The sequence below is a fragment of the Microtus ochrogaster genome, chromosome 8, assembly GCF_000317375.1.
Source record: "Microtus ochrogaster isolate Prairie Vole_2 chromosome 8, MicOch1.0, whole genome shotgun sequence".
Lineage (NCBI taxonomy): Eukaryota > Metazoa > Chordata > Mammalia > Rodentia > Cricetidae > Microtus > Microtus ochrogaster.
The window spans coordinates 63,279,368-63,296,704 of NC_022015.1; the positions used below are offsets into that span (position 1 = coordinate 63,279,368).

The 17,337-nt window shown below is 36.9% G+C and overlaps 1 protein-coding gene across 2 annotated transcripts in view; it reads left to right on the top strand.

Moving 5' to 3' along the window:
• Kif20b (kinesin family member 20B) overlaps positions 1-17,337 on the top strand; it is a 54,090-nt gene that overhangs the window by 4,398 nt on the left and 32,355 nt on the right. For both annotated transcript variants that reach the window (XM_005352169.3, XM_013348109.2), the window contains exons 3-13: positions 387-473; positions 557-673; positions 1,418-1,556; positions 3,627-3,811; positions 10,411-10,447; positions 10,894-11,118; positions 11,598-11,709; positions 12,723-12,794; positions 12,879-13,025; positions 13,839-14,001; positions 15,079-15,363. In XM_005352169.3, the coding sequence (XP_005352226.1) occupies positions 387-473; positions 557-673; positions 1,418-1,556; positions 3,627-3,811; positions 10,411-10,447; positions 10,894-11,118; positions 11,598-11,709; positions 12,723-12,794; positions 12,879-13,025; positions 13,839-14,001; positions 15,079-15,363 (1,569 nt within the window). The remainder of the gene's footprint in view (positions 1-386; positions 474-556; positions 674-1,417; positions 1,557-3,626; positions 3,812-10,410; positions 10,448-10,893; positions 11,119-11,597; positions 11,710-12,722; positions 12,795-12,878; positions 13,026-13,838; positions 14,002-15,078; positions 15,364-17,337) is intronic.

The following is a 17,337-nucleotide window of genomic DNA, read 5'->3' on the forward strand; positions in this document are numbered from 1 at the left end:
TGTAGACCAGGCTGGTCTTGAACTCACAGAGATCCGCCTGCCTCTGCCTCCCAAGTGCTGGGATTAAAGGCGTGCGCCACCACCGCCCGGCTGGTGTTGCTTTTTAAAATAAATCTTTAACTGTTCCATTGCAGATAGATCAGTAATTGATTTTGCATATTAATTTGTATCATGCTGCATGTTGACCTCTAATGGTTTTAGTAACTGTTAGATTTTGTAGGTAGATGGTTATGTATGTGAGAAGGCGTCTTCATTCCTAATTTAGGTGTGTTTTCTTTGTCTTTTTACAAATTGCACTGGGTAGAGCTGTTTCTAGTGCAAGTGTAAATAATCATACGAAGACAGTTAATCGCTTAAAAATTATATTTTTAATTTTTTTTTTTTAGGCAAACCGTTTGGGATCTAAAAATTACCTCCAAGTTTGCCTTCGAATAAGACCATTCACACAGTCAGAAAAAGAACATGAGACTGAGGTTTGTGTTGAATTTACTTAGATTTTAATATTTTGTTTTCATTCAATAAATCCTACTCTTATTATTGTGTGCCTGTTTTCTAGGGCTGTGTACAAGTTCTTGACTCACAAAATGTTCTGCTGAAAGATCCCCAAAGCATCCTTGGCCAGCTAAATGAGAAGGGCTCTGCACAGATGGCACAGAAATTCAGTTTTTCTAGGGTAAGTGAGTTCTCTGGGAAACAGGGATTTGTGTGTGTGTGTGTGTGTTGTTTTGTCTGTGTGGTGTAAGGGAGCTATGTCGTGGGCATGTAAAGCTCATATTCTATCCCTAAAGATCACCCCAACTCCCTCTTCTTGCTCTTTTTCAAAGTCATAGTTTCTTTTTTCTTTTTCCTTTTTTCTTATTTATTTATTTTTTTTAAATAGGGCAAGACTTGACATGGGCTCAATTGTATAATTGTGTACAGTAGAGTGCATGTTTTATGCTCATAGAACTTCAGTCTTTGGTGCTGAGATATATACTTTTTTCCCCCTGAAGTTAAGCTGAGGTCTGTAAATACATAATTTGCAGTGAGTAAGTCATTGCATTGACCTTTTTATTCTAATTAAAAAATATTTTTTTAAAACTCATGAACAATTGATTGGGTGTGTGAGATTTTTTAGTTATTTTTTTGATTACTTGTGTGTGCCTGCCATGCTGTGCATGTAGAAGACCTTGTAGGAGGCTTTCCTCCTCTTTCCACCATGCGGTTCTCAGGGATTTAAATCAGGTTGTCAGCCTTGATGGGGGGGGGGACCTTTACCCACTGAGCCCTTGCCAGTTTTGAAGTTTTTATCCTAAAAATTTATAAATACTGGTGGTAGAAATATGGTACTTATTTTGAATTAATATTTCAAAATAAATATTTAATAATTTTTAATATGAATTTTCTTAAAAGTCTTATCTTAAAAATGTTTCCTTAGGTTTTTGGACCTGAAACTTCCCAAAAAGAGTTCTTTCTGGGTTGCATTATGCAGCCAGTAAAAGACCTCTTGAAAGGACACAGTCGGCTGATCTTTACATACGGACTGACCAATTCTGGAAAAACGTATACATTTCAAGGTAAATATTGCTTATTTTGACTAGAAAAATAAACCATTAATATTCATTCAGTTTTTTTTTTGTTTGTTTGTTTTTTCGAGACAGGATTTCTCTGTGGTTTTGGAGCTTGTCCTGGAACTAGCTCTTGTAGACCAGGCTGGTCTCGAACTCACAGAGATCCGCCTGCCTCTGCCTCCCGAGTGCTGGGATTAAAGGCGTGTGCCACCACCGCCCATCTTCATTCATTATTTTCATAATTACATGTTGTTATAGTTCCATCATCTCATCCATATTTTTTATTTTACTATTTTTTTCATTAAAATATATAATCACTTTACTTCTTCCTCCTTCAACTCCTTTTATATCACCTCTACTGTGCCTTCTCAGATTCATTGCCTCTTTATTATTAATATAGCCTTCTGAATCTGTTAACTATTGCATATATGTATATGTCTTTTTAAAATATTTTTATTTTTTTATTTTATTTTTTTGACAAAAGGTTTCTTTGTAGCTTTGGAGCCTGTCCTAGAACTAGCTTTTGTAGTTCAAATTCACAGTGATTCACCTGCCTCAGCCTCCTGAGTGCTGGTGTTAAAGGTGTGCACCACCACCATCAGGCATATGTATATATTTTTAGGGTTTTAAAAAATTAATATTAAGTACCAGAGCTGGAGGTGTTGGTGTAATCCCATCATTTAGGAGTTCAGAGGCAGGATAGTCTGATCTACATAGTGAGTTCTACTCTAGCCAGAGCGACATGATGAGACCTTATCTCAGAAAGCAAAAACAAAATCAAAGTATTGGTTTAATTATGCCATGCTTGTACATACATGTCATTATAATTTGTTCTTTTCATTTCTCCTTATTTCAGTTCTCCACTCCCCCAATCCTTCCTCTTCTGGTCCTCTTCCTCCTTGCAAAATAGTCTTTCCTTCTGGCTGCATATTGTATATATATATATATATATACATACCCACATACACACACACACATATATATATATACATATTTATTATGTATAGAAAACACACACCCACACACCACGTTCCATAGACTGCTCTTTTTGCCTTCCCTTAGTATCGCTTCTCCTCTTCCTCCTTTAGTGATGTTCTCCCTCTGTCTTTCTCAGTTTAAATCTAGATTCTGCATATGAGAGGAAATAGTTTCTGCATTTGACTTATTTCCCCAACACACTGGTATTCAGGTCTGTTTGCTTTGTTGCTTGGCAAGCACTTTCAAATTGTACTCTCTCCCCTATCCTGGCCAGCGGGACACGAATGGGGGTCCCTGATAAACCTGGAGGGGAGGAATGGAAGGGCAAGAGACATGAGAAATGGCAGCAAGACAGGCTTTCTGATCAAGCTGCAAATTTTATTTTTTCTCATATAGCAAACAGGCAGGGGAGAAGGTAGGATGTCAGGAAAGTCCAATCTGTTGGAATTCAGGTCTGGAAGGTCTCTGAGAGAAAGAGATATTAACTAACAAATGAAATGCTAATTGCTTCTAAAGCCTGGAACCTGCAGGTCTTACAGGGAGACAAGATTTCCTAGGCCCAGAACTTACCCTGCAGAGGTGATAGAGGTGAATATTTTACTTGTAAACTGAAGATGGCATAAACAAAATACAGGTCTTTGCTTCCGGCACTCCCCGAGCTGTATTCTATTCTTTTCTTGTTCAAACTCTTCTTGGACACACAGGGAAAACTAGCTAGTCATCTTATCTTGCTATCCCTTCAGTTTTTTAAACATGTCATATGTATAGCTGATAGTTTTTAATTCAGATATATGTATAAAATTATACATGATAGAGAGGGAAATATTGTTAAGAATTAATATATATTCTAGAGAATTAAGCCTGGAATAAACATTTCATTTTGTAACTATGGGTGATAGGAAATAAATATTAAGACTAGTTCTGAATGTAAAATTTCAGAATATTGAATCAGAATATGTTGATAATAAACTAAAAACTAAAATGATAGAAAACCAATAATTCCTTAACTTCTTGCATTTTCCCTTTTTTAACTTTATTATTGGTATCAAAGGTTCTTTTTAAATTCAAAAACATTGCCCTTTTACTGTCTTTTTATAGGCACAGAGGAAAACATTGGCATTCTTCCTAGAACACTGAATGTATTGTTTGATAGTCTTCAGGAACGACTTTATACGAAGATGAACTTCAAGCCCCATAGATGTAGAGACTACTTAAGGCTATCATCTGACCAAGAGAAAGAGGAAGGTGCTAACAAAAGCGCGTTGCTGCGGCAAGTTAAAGAGGTACACCAGGATTTTAGTACAGAAAATAGCAAAATCATGGAAATTTTTTGAAAACTTTCATGATAATTTTAGCTTGTTTGTCTGTGTTTGGTTATGGTGTTTTTTTTTTTTAATATTTAAGGCAGCAAATGACAATACTAAATAGAAATGTAAACTATAGTGGTCTTTTCTGTTATAGAATTAGTATTATGCTTTTAAAATATTTATAAAAAATTTGAAAATAATAAAAACGAAAAATTTTAAAAATAATGTAGGAAAGGAAAAGTGAATATTTGGGACAGTTTGATTTCTTGAGAGACTCCCTGTTTAGTTCATCAGATCTCACCTTTGCAATCTTCCTGCCTTTGCCTCCTGAGTGCTAGATTTACTGAGTGCACCTCATACCTGTCACATGCAGAGGGTTTCTGTTTCTGAATGGATATACACAGTCATATGTAGTTACTTTCACATTTGATTTTTCTGATACTGGTTAGATCCAGGTCTCATGTATGCTAGGCAAGCACTCTCATTGACCTACAGTTTTGCTTCCTCTTTGTTATATATAGATTACAGTTTTTTACTTTTAATCAGTAGTGAAATCTTATTCTTTTTAAAATAACCTAATTTCTCACTAAACATCAAAATATCAAATAATCCAATTAAAAAATGGGGTACAGATCCAAAAAAAATTCTCAACAGAAGACTCTCAAATGATCAAAATACACTTAAAGAATTGTTCAACATCTGTAGTCATCAGTGAAATGCAAATCGAAGTGACTCTGAGGTACCATTTTACACCTGTCAGGATGGCTAAGATCAAAACACTAATGACAGCTTATATTGGAGAGGATGTAGAGAAAGGAAACAGTTTTACTGCTGGTGGGAGTGCAAATTGGTACAGCTACTTTGGAAATCAGTATGGCAGTTTCTCTCAAAATCTGCTTCAGGACCCAGCTATACCACTCTTAGACATATACCCAAAGGGTTCTCAATCATACCACAAGGACACTTGCTCAGCTATGTTCCTAGCTGTACTATTCACAATAGCCTGGTAAAAACCTAATGCCCCTCAGCTAAAGAAAGGATGGGGAAAATGTGGTATATTTGCACAATGGAGAGTACTGTTGTAGGAGGCTGCTTGTTTGTTTCCTGGCCACCCAGACTCCCGAAATAACCACACACAAACTGTGTTAATTAAATCACTGCTTGGCCTATTAGCTCTAGCTTCTTATTGGCTAGCTCTTACATCTTAATTTAACCCATTTCTATCAGTCTGTGTATCACCATGTGGCTGTTGCTTACGCAAGGTTCCGTCTGTGCCTTCTGGAGAAGGTACTTGGCTTCTCCTGACGCCTCCTTCTTTCTCCCAGCATTCAGTTTAGTTTTTCCCGCCTAGCTCTATGCTGCCAAGGCAGTTTATTTGGTCATTAACCAATAAATGCAGCACATACAGAAAGACCTCCCACACCAGAGTACTACTCAACTGTAAAAAACAATGACCTCATGAAATTTGTAGGCAAATGGATGGGACTAGGAAAAAAATCATCCTGAGTGAGGTAACCCAGACCCAGAAAGACAAACACAGTATGTACTCAGTCATAAGTGGATACTAGGAATAACATACAGGATAACCAACTTACAAATCCGCAGTCCCAGAGAGGCTAGAGAACAAGGAGGGCCCAAAGAGAGATGGATGGATGGATTTCCCTGGGAAGGGGAATTAGAAGAGATTTTCTGGGTTAACCAGGGGCTGGGAGGGGGTAGGGGAGATGGGAATTTGAGGGAGCTGTTGGGCAAGCAGTTGGACTGGCTGGGCACTGGAGGCACGTTGGGGTGGGAATAAAGAAAGACATTTGATGTGGGTGGGTATTTTGGGGTTAGGGAGAAACCTGTTGCCAGGGAAACTCCCAGGAATCCACAGAATGATCCCAGCTAAGACTTCTAGCAACAGTAGAGAGGGTGACTGAACTAGCCATCTACTATAATCAGATTGGTGACTACTTTAAGTCTTATCAGAGAGCCTTCATCCAGTAACTGAAGCAGATCCACAGACAAGCACTGGGCCAAGTTTCAGGAGTCCTGAAGAAAGGGGAAGGGATTGTAGTAGCCAGGGGTAGGTCTTGTTAGTTATTGGCCAGTCAGCTTCTGTATTAAACTAATCTATTCACACTCTTAGTATGCTAAATCATTGGTGTCTATTAGCAGCAGTTAGGTCAGTGTGTTTTACTTACTTCCTTTAAAAAAAATCATCTTGAAAAACTAATTGTATATTGTTGAACTTATTATAAGCAGTGCTTTGCTTCAGTGAGGAAATGTTCTATTTCAGGTGTATTTCCTATTACTTTCTCCAGACTGAGTTTAACAGTGGGTACTTTATTTTTCTTCTGTGGACACAGTTTCACTATGTAGTCTTGGCTAGTCCTCTTCTCTCAGTCTTCTGCCTTAGCTCCCTGGTGCTGGGGTCACAAGCATGTGCCCCAACCCTTGGCCCTGGGAGCTATTTACTAGTCTGCAGATAGTCACTTAACAATGGTCTCAACTCAGCTTTAGTTTGTTTCTTTATAAATGAGATGTTTAGGGCATCTTAGAATTTTTTCTCTGAGTTTTCAGGTGTCATTTGCCATTTGATTTATACTTTTTGTTTTTAAGAACTCATTTGTTAAAATGTAAGTCATAAGGGCTGTAGATTTAGTGTGTTTGGTAGAATTCTAGCATAGCATATATAAAACACTCAGTTCAGTCAAGGAAAACACAAAAAAGCTAGATGCATTAATAGCTTATAAATTTTCCAAACTGTTGTTCACTTTCTTATTTATTTTGCTTTTCTTTAAATATGTACACATATACACACACAGTTTTTATGTGTTTGCATATGTGAGAATGCAAGTATATGGTGCCCAGGTAAAAGGTTGGAGGTCAAAGGACAACTTGGGAAAGTTTATTGTTTCTTCTGTTGGTTTTGGGGACCAAAATCAGAGCATCAGGTTTATGTGGCAAGCACTGTACCTGTTGAGCCATCTCGCTGGCCTCTATTTGTTTTTTAATATTCAGTTAGTATGTAATTTTTATTAATGTACTGTGATCTAGCAACGTTTCTGATGTTTAGGTCATATGGTATTGCCATTGTGGAGACTATTATAGTTGTTATAGTTAAGTACTTTTGGGTGGTTTATAAAGTTATAATTAGTCCATGGTTCTGCAGCCAGGAATTTTTTAAAAGTTAAATATATGCGTGCGTGCTTGTACATGTGTGTCTGTGTATGTGTCCATTAGTATGTCTGTTTGTCGAAGTTGTAGGAAAACTTAAGTCTGTTTTCTCTGCTATTTGGGTTAGGTTCTTAGGCTTAGCAGCAAGTGCTTGTACCCTCTGAACCATTTTACTGACCTTGAAGACAGGAAGTTGTAAGGTCAAAATTTTCAGCTGGTGAGGGATTTCTTGTTGGTAGGGAGGTAGTACAGAGTTTCAAGGTGATCTAGGGCATCACATGGCAGGCGGGGTGTACAAGAGCCAAGGTATAGAGCCAAGCAGGCTTTTTTAGCACATCAGTTCCTGAAATAACCCATTAATTCACTGATTAATGGATGAATTAATCCATGAGGTCAAAGCAGTTGTGATCCAATCACCTCCTTTCCCCCCCCCTCTAAATTGAGACAGGGTTCTCACTGCAGCTCTAGCCTGGAACTTACTATGTGGACCAGGCAGCCTTGCCTTGAACTCTACCTGTCAGTATTGAAAGTAAAGGAGCCAATCACTGAGCCTGGCCTATCAACTCTTAATAATTCTCAGTGGTGTTATGTTTCAACATAAACTTTAGTGGGAACATTCAAACCGTAATACACTGACAAATAGAAAAATACATAGTATGCTATGGAGGGATGCTATTTTATGTAAGATAGTACCATTTTAGTTTTAAAGAATTTTAAAATGAGTTTACCATCTAACCTGAGTTTTATGTTTTCAGATTTTATTTTTTTTAAGATTTATTTATTTATTTATTATGTATACAGTATTCTCAGTACTCTGCCTGCAGGCCAGAAGAGGGCACCAGATCTCATTACATATGGTTGTGAGCCACCATGTGGTTGCTGGGAATTGAACTCAGGACCTTTGGAAGAGCAGGCGGTGCTCTTAATCACTGAGCCATCTCTCCAGTCCCTGTTTTCAGATATTTTTACTGTTAAAGATATAAAAGGTATTAATTTGTTTTAATTATTACTTTCAAAATATTAATGATTTTCCTCATTAAGACTTTGAGAAGAACAGTCATGTATTGGGTCTGGTAGCATGTGCTATAGTTCCAAATTATTCCATATTCTGGGGCAGGAGGATTTCTTAAGTCCAGGTATTTGGTGCCACCCTTGAAAACATATGTGATTCTCCTTCACTTCTATCTTTTTAAAGACTTTTGTTTTTTATTTTATGTATTAGTGTTATATGTATGCGTGTATGTATGCGTGTATGTATGTATGTATGTATGTATGTATGTATGTATGTATGTATAACATGTCCTTGCCTGGTGCCCACACAGGCCAGTATCAGTGGGGTACTCAGCCATGAATGAAGCATCTATATCACACCTCCCTCTCCAAGGCCCAGGACCTGCTTTGAAAGAGGGAACAGAAAGACTGTAAGAGCCAAAGTTTGTAGAGACCAGAATGAAACTGTCTTGTTGATATGACAGGATCTCTCTATTCTTAAATTCACATCATTTGTGGTGGCCTGGACAATATTAATTTAGTGCTACTGCTAGCATGAGTGGGAAAGGGAATTCATGAGCCTCCAGCCCTAACTTGGGAACTGTGGAAAATTGATATCTTTAGGGGAAGGAAAGTGAGCTTTCATTAGGGGTGGGGTTCCTGGCCAGTCAATCATGCTTAATTGGATGGCCCTACATCCAAAAGGATATGGATAGCACAAATTGGAGTTGAAAGAAATAAAGCCACATTTACGGGCTGGAGATGTGGTCCCTTTGTTAGTGTTTGTCTAGCATCCACACAGCTCTAGATTCATGCCCTAGCACTGCATACAACTAGAACGTAGCACATCCCTGTAGTTCTGGCAGCTCGGAGGTATAAGCAGGCACATCAAAATTTCAAGGACATCCTATCCTATATTCTTAGGATAGGATGTAGCAACTTTGAAGCCAGCCTGGGCTTCATCTTTATAAGTCTTGCCCCTCCCCCCATGCGCCAAATTAGTGTGTCTAGAGAGATGGCTCAGGGTAAGAGCACTTGCTGTTCTTGCAGAGGATCTGAGGTTCAATTCCCAGCATCTATGTGGTGCTCACAAACCATCTATAACTCCAGTTCCAGATTTGAGATCTCTTCTGATATCCTGGGGCACCAGGCATACACATTGTGTACGCACATTAAGCTCAGGTAAAATATTCGTACACAGAAAAAAAATAAATCTTAAACATTAGAAACCAAATTTTAAATAATATATAATAATAGTAATAGTAATATTAACAATAAGTGATTCACATTTGGTTGGCTGAGGTTGGAAGGTTGTATGTTTCAGGTCAACCATAGCAAATGAAAAATGAAAGATGGAACTTGAGAGATGGCTCAGCAATAAAGAATGATTGATTTTGTAGAATAGCCCTAGTTCCAGGAAAATTCTGTTACTGTATTTTGTAAGCCCTCTTCTGTTATTGTATTCAGTGTACAAACTCGTGTACACACATCTGCGCATAATTTTAAAAATTTAAAGATGAAAGAGGGAAGGTTTATTTGATCAATGGAGTCTAAAGTATGGGCTCATAAAATGGTATTTTAGCAAATTATGGAGGTCTGTGGGTAATTGCATAATTCATAAAGAAAAATAAAATCATTGGTTAGTTCCTAAATGTATTTAAATGTATTTAAAAACGATAAAATCTATAAAAATCTAAACATGAAGGTGTTCTCTTCATGCTTTGCTTGTGAAATATTTATAGAAGGCAGTTTGGCCCTACCATGTCAGCCAGTTCAATTTTTTGTTATATATTTTATGAAAGTAATTAGAATGAAATATATAAAGATGTTCTTTTAGTATTACTTTGTACAGGCAAAATTTTGTTAATAGCCATCTGTTTGCTAGTAAAGGAATAGTTAAGTCATTTTATGTCTGTGTTAAACATTTATCACTTTAATTTTTTTGTTTTTTAGAGACAGGGTTTCGTTGTAGTTTTAGAAGCCTCTCCTGCTGTCCTGGAGCTAGCTCTTGTAGACCAGGCTGACCTCGAACTCAGAGAAATTCACCTGCCTCTGCCTCCCAAGTGCTGGGATTAAAGACATGCACTACCACCGCCTGGCTTATTTATCATATTTTTATAAGTAATCTTTATACATAGAAGCAACTTATCTTAATTAAATGTAGGGAAAATAATTAAGTGAGCATACTTATATATATTTGCAGATATTTCTGGTTGTCATAGATAATACAAGATATTCTTATTTGATACTTTGCCAAATTTCTTATGAGATTCTATTGTTCAGTTAGGAAGTAAGCTATAAGCAGGAATCATTGAATTACGTAGTTGAAAGATTATAATTAGTTGGTGGCTTAGTTGGCTAGGTAATTAATATCTCAGTTATTTAACTTTAACAAAAATGCTTTAAAACTCTTTCTTTTCTAGGTTACCATACATAATGACAGTTATGATATTCTTTGTGGTAAGGATTCTTTTCTCACCTTGTTAATTTGCTCATCATGAAATATATTTGGCAGGTTTTATTATCAAAATCTCTCCTAGTGTTAATTTTTGACGATGTGGTTTCTACAAAGTGTTAGAAAGCTATATGAACTGTGAGTAGATGCCAAGTTTCATTTGAGTTCAGTATCACAGATGTATTCCTTGACTCTTAATATTGAAATTGTGAATTGTTCCTATTTTTCTTTGTCTTTTGCATTAATTTGTATTTGATTCCTTCAAAATAAAAAGGTAAGATTAAAAGGAACTAAACTTTAGTTGCCACAAATAGTTGTTCCTTTCCTCCCTAAAATGTTTTAATGTAGATGGTAAAGAAATGAAAGAGTCTATGTGTTATATTAAGTTCTATATTTTTGTTTTTTTTTTAAGTCAGGGTCTTAATTTCATGCTTTTTTTTTTTTGTTATAGGAAGTTTAACAAACTCTTTGACTATCCCAGAATTTGAAGAATCCATTAACAATTGTGACCAATCTAGCCTGAATGTGGACAATATAAAATATTCTGTGTGGGTTTCTTTTTTTGAGATTTACAATGAAAGTATTTATGATTTGTTTGTTCCTGTATCATCTAAATTCCAAAAGAGAAAGATGCTACGCCTTTCCCAAGATGTAAAGGGCTATTCTTTTATTAAAGGTACATCAGCAAACATTGTTTTAATTTTATTGTTTCAAAGTTCACTTCTAATTTTGTGATAGCTATAGGCAACAGAAATGAAATATTTTTTATCCATTTTTAACATCAAGAAAATGAGTTTGTGCTTTGGAAATATTTTTATATTATAATTGAGTAGAGGGGGTCTGGCTTGATACTGTGTTTGCTTGAATGTTAATTACATTGTTGGTGTAAATGCAGGTTGTTCCAATACTTATTATTCTACTTTGTATTTGGAACTTTAAAATATTACTAGTCTAACGTGAGCTTAAATAACTTAAATATAAATGTCTTGCCTTATGTTTACAAGTCTTGTGGAGTAAGGAGTAGCTTAGTTGACTCTCTAGGATGGGTGACCAACAGAAAGATTTTATATGGTACTAGGTAAATATTTTGCAATGATCATACTGTTGTACAAATGTTACATTTTTATAAACTAGTGCATATCTTCTTTATTAAAGATCTGCAGTGGATCCAGGTATCTGATTCTAAAGAAGCATACAGACTTTTAAAACTAGGAGTGAAGCATCAGAGTGTTGCCTTCACAAAACTGAACAATGCTTCTAGTAGAAGGTAAATAGTGGGCCCTCAGGAACAATCCCAGGCAAGGACAGTACTCTGTGCAAATGTAGTAGCTGATTTTAGGTAGATGTGGCCAGTAGGTTCTCAGAGATGTTCTGTGAATTCGTAGGCATGATAAAAAGGACTAGACACTTATTTGAACAGTAGGTTTCCCAATTTGCAGGATGTTTTTGAGGTATTATTTTTACTCTTCCTTTATGTCAGTGCCCTGGATTATTTTCCCAGCTGCTTAAAGTAGTCTTTCTCTCTATCTTTCCCTGGCATATGTACTTTTTGAAAAATTATTCGGGTCATACTCTCAAATTGTTAAGGAAGAATGTTTGTGATGAGTGGGATTGGGGTCAGAGACAGAACGAGCTTTGGCAGGGAGATGCTTAAAGTACTTTGTCTTAAGGAGGAAAGGTGAGATGGTTGTGGGGTGGTACTGTGATCTACAGCAGCCTGTGTATAGGCAGATTTATGTTTTGCTTTTATATTTTCAAAAACTATATCTGTTCACCACAACGTTCTCACTAATAGTATGATCTCTGCAAGAAAATTCTTATTTTCTCCCAAAGTCATAGAGATTGACCCCAGGATCTCATGTGTGCTAGCCAAGTACTCTACTCCTGACTTACATCCATCTCCAACCATCTTTTTACTTTTTATTTTTAAACAGGGTCTCACTTAGTAGCCCAGGCTGGCCTTGAACTTTAGATCTTTTTGCTTTCTCCTGACGAATAGCTGCATACTGAGTCGTTATTACACATGATTTTATTAATAGAAATGGAGTCCTAAAAGGGGAAGGTTTGAGGGATTTGGGGTTTGGCAAGTGTTACAGTGACACTAGACAATTGGACAAGTGTAGGTGACAGTGCAGTAGAGGGCTGGCATATCTGGCAGCTAGTTGTAAAATGTATCCCTGGTAGATGATAGATTAAACTTGTCCATTTAGGTGCTTGTCTCCTGTAGAATGCATGCGTTGGAATGGAGCGATAATACTTGGTCTTTGTTTCTTCTTTCAGTCACAGCATATTTACTATTAGAATATTGCAGGTAGAAGATTCTGAAATGCCCCGTGTAACTCGAGTTAGTGAGTAAGTTGAACATTCTTTAAATTGCAGTTATTTTGAATCATTTTGAAAAATTTTATAGTAACCTTTTTTGGGGGTTTGATTTAGATTGTCTTTATGTGATCTCGCTGGTTCAGAACGAAGCATGAAGACACAAAATGAAGGTGAAAGGTTAAGAGAGGCTGGGAATATCAACACTTCCTTATTGACTCTGGGAAAGTGTATCAGTGTTTTGAAGAACAGTGAAAAGTCAAAGTAAGTGTCATTAGTATAAATATCAACCTCTTTAAATTTTAAACTTTGTTTTTTTAGAAAGTACTTTCTGAAAACCTGTTTCTTACACAGTGTCTGTAATGATTATTTTCTACAGCATGTATACACTGATGCTTTAGAAAACATGTCTCTGTGATGTTGATTTAGCCAGTATCTCAAGCTTCTTTGTGTGTGTCCTTGAGACAAGGTCTCCTGTAGCCCGGGCTAGCCTTGAACTCAGTGTGCACTGAGGATGACCCTCAACACATGTTCCTTCTGCTTTTCATTTCTCACATGCGATTCCAGATTTATACCACTACATGTACTTCAGAGTAAACTCAGAGCCTTGTGTGTGCGAGCTAGGTAGCCACTCTGTTAGCCGAGCTACACCCCAGTGTGTAACCACTTTATTTTTAAGTGATAGATTGTATGCATTCTTGTAGACGTGACAGTTTACAGCATATCTTTTTAAGCTGATTAAATGATAGATTAATTAGCCTTCACAACTTTAGTCAAGGTATTTTATGATGTGTGCCATAGAATTATTATAGGGAGTACCATTCAGTTAGTTGTGGCTTTTACATTTTGCCTAGTAGATTATTGTATTATTCTTAGCAGTATTTCTTAAAATAGAAAGACTATTATAAGGGTAAGTAAACAAATTTTATTAGCAGCCCAACTAAAGTATTTGTTTCTTTAGTATGGGAAGTCAATTTTGGGGCCCAGCCCATGCAGGCAGAGAACTAATGCTGAGCCATATTTCTAGTCATACATGAAATTTATTCTAACTTGCCGTGCTTTCAAATTTTCTCATAGGTTTCAACAGCATGTGCCTTTTCGGGAAAGTAAACTGACCCACTATTTCCAAAGTTTTTTCAATGGCAAAGGGAAAATATGTATGATCATCAATATTAGTCAGTGTTGTTCTGCGTATGATGAAACACTCAATGTATTGAAGTTCTCAACCATAGCTCAAAAGGTAAATGTATTTGGATTGGTGCTAAGTTTATGAACATCTCATAGACTATTAATCACTTTCCTTGAAAGAGCAAGTATTTGGGTTTTGTTTTGTTTACTTTGCCTTTTAGTTTTTGAGATAGGCTCTCTGTAGCCCAGCCTGGCCTTGCAGTTGCAGCATTCCCTTGCCTTTGCTTTTTCAGTGTGAAACTACAAGTGTGTGCTACTGTGCCTGAGTAATGGTTCTGTGAAATAAGTAATGTTTTGTATGTTACGGTAAGCCTAGGAAATATTTGAAGATAAAATTATAATACTTTAACTAGAAAGACATAGAAAAAATTTAATGTTGTTCTTAAAGGAGTAAAATGACATTTAATACTAAATATTGATTATAAGTATAAATTATAGATCATAGTAATTTTGGAATGAATTGTCCACTCTACTGTTCATCTGACTTAGGAGTTATGGTCTTCAGAAAGCCTTTGCTATAGACGGTTTAAAGAATGCAGGAAGGCACGTTGACCTGTAGATTGCATGAAAAGTAGACTTTTCTTCCCAGAAAGTTCATTTAGTAATTCTTTTTATTAAATGTTTTGTTTGCATAGAAAGAGAGAGAGAGAGGAGGTCACTGGTTGCTTCTCCGATCATTTAGGTTCTTATCCTAATATCTGGCTCCCAAGTTTTTATTGATAAAGAATAATCAGATAACTGGTACAACTTGACTAATTTATTTATTTATTGGTTTATTGATTTTTCGAGACTGGGTTTCTTTGTAGCTTTTGGAGCCTGTCCTGGCGCTTGCTCTGTAGACCAGATTGGCCTTGAACTCACAGAGATCCACCTGCCTCTGCCTCCCGAGTGCTGGGATTAAAGGCATGCGCCATCACCACCCAGCCAATTTTACTAATTTATAAAGTTGTTTTTATTTGGTTGGGTGAAGTGGTGCCTATAACCCCAGCATTTGGAGGCAGAGAGGCAGGTGGTCTTTTAAGTTCTGGGCAGACTGGTGCTAAACAGAGAGAACCTGTCTCAAACAATTACTTTAGAGAAAACGTTCTTGTCTTTCCACTTGTAAACGCCACATTGGATATTTTAACAGGTGTATGTTCCAGATGCTTTAAGTTCTTCTCAAGAGAAATCTTTTGAGTCCATCAAATCTTCTCAAGATGTATCAGTAGACAATAATTTGGATAGTAAAATACTAAATGTTAAAAGAACCACTGTTTCATGGGAAAATAGTCTAGAAGATCTGGTTGAAAATGAAGATTTGGTTGAGGATTTAGAAAAAAGTGAAGAAACACAGAACACGGAAACTGAACTTACTGATGAAGATATAGATAAAACGTTAAAGGAATATAGAATCTTCAAAAGTAACCAGAATGAGGTATGTGTTAAGATCTCTGTGCTTGGCTATTTTTTTCTGAAATTAGGCTTCATTCTTGAGACTTTTTGTGTATGTGTGTGATCATTTGGTTGTGTGCATGTAGAGATCAGATCGATATCAAATGTGTGTGGGGGGGTTCAGAGAACATCTTTGTGGAGTAGATTCTTTACTTCCTGGGATCTGCCTGTCTCCCCATCACTGCTGGAATTTACATATGTTTGCTGTGCTTGGCTTCTTATGTGGGTGCCTGGGATTTTTAATTCAAAATGAGTATATGAGACTACTTTGCAAATAAGTATTTCAGCCTGCCCCTCTATTTGGATTTTGAGATAGGGTCTTGCTCTGGGGCCCTGGTTGGCTAAGAGCATGCATTGTTGTCCACTCTGGCCCCAGAACTGCCATCATCCTCTTGTTCCTATCCCCCATGTGAAGATGTTACAGGTGCACTCAACCACACTCAGTTTTTCTTCCTAAGTAGTGCTGGAATTGAACTCAAGGTTTTACATCTGCTAGTTAAGTGCTGTACTGAGCCATATGCACAGCATATGCTTGGAAAGAGTGGGTGTGTAAGTCAGAAGACAACTCATGACAGTCAGCCCTCTTCTTCCAGCATGGGGGTTCTGGAGGCTGGACTCAGGTTGTCAGGCTTGTCACCAAACACCTTTACCTACTGAGCCATCTTGATTAACCACAGGGATTCTGTTTCTTCAAAAAAAAATCTTGCTAAGTACATAAAGTTTAATAATTTTTGGGAGGATTGTATTCAGATACAGTTCATGCATTAAATTGTGTTCATTCTAAACTTTGGATCATGAGCTGTTTCTCTACTATATATAGAGTCCTCATACCCTTGTCTTAGGAACAAGGCTTTTGTAGTAAACTGTAAACTGATTAGCTGTGTTTCTGGGTGTAATTTAATGTGTTTGCATAATGTATGTTACAGTGCTTGCATGCATGTAGATGAATGATGTATTAAGTTAAATGTTCTCATTTGAATAATTAGCATCATTGTCCTAGAAAGCTCTCATGTTGGGAAGTAGTGAGAGTTTAAGATGCCATTTACCATGTGATCAGACCTTATTTTTTTTCTCTCTCTTTTTATAAAATATTGTGTTCTTGAGAATAGCTAGAAGACAGATCATTTCCAAGGCATTGCTATTCTTACACATTTTTTTTTATTGTGTAAATAAATATATCTGTGACTTCAGAAGTTACCAGGCAGGTATGAGTTGCCTGGCATGGATGCTGGGAATTGAATTCAGGCCCTCTGGAAAAGAAGTGTGTTCTTAACTGTTTGAATTGTCTTTCCAGCCTTAGACCTTGTTTTCTCTGTAATAGTCTTCCTCAGTGATGACATGCCTGTTGATAGTCTTGTTTTAGCTTATATGGTTGTGTCATAGTTGGTCTTGTTATTAAAGTTTCTGATTCTAGTGAGGGAGGGCAGAAAGTCTAAAAATTAAGGAAAAGGATTTAATGGTGTAGCTTACTGAAGGCAATAGTAGGTATTTTCAAGAAAAAAATTCACCAATATTTTGTTAAATACTTTTTTTAAAAATGGTATGGAGCTTTACACGTGCTAGGTACACTCTAGCTCTGGGATACGTCCTCAGTGCTAATACTTGATTTTCAAAAATAGAAATGAGGCTTCCTATTCTTGGATCAATTTGAAATATACTACCTTTTTACTCAGTGAACATAAATTGCACTTTAATTGGATGATAGATACATTAAAATTATAATAAAATTTGTTGGTAGTAGTGATGGAGGAAGGTCATTGGTTGATTAAATAAAGAAGCTGCTTGACCTGATAGGTTAGAACATAGGTGGGAGGAGCAGACGCTGGGAGGAAGAGGAAGTGAGGTCAGAGACTCAACAGCTCTCCTCGAGGGGGCAGAAGCCTCGGAGAGACATGATGCTCCACTCCTGCGGGCAGAGGCGAGAGCTCTGCTCTCTGAGGCACACGCGATGAAGCTC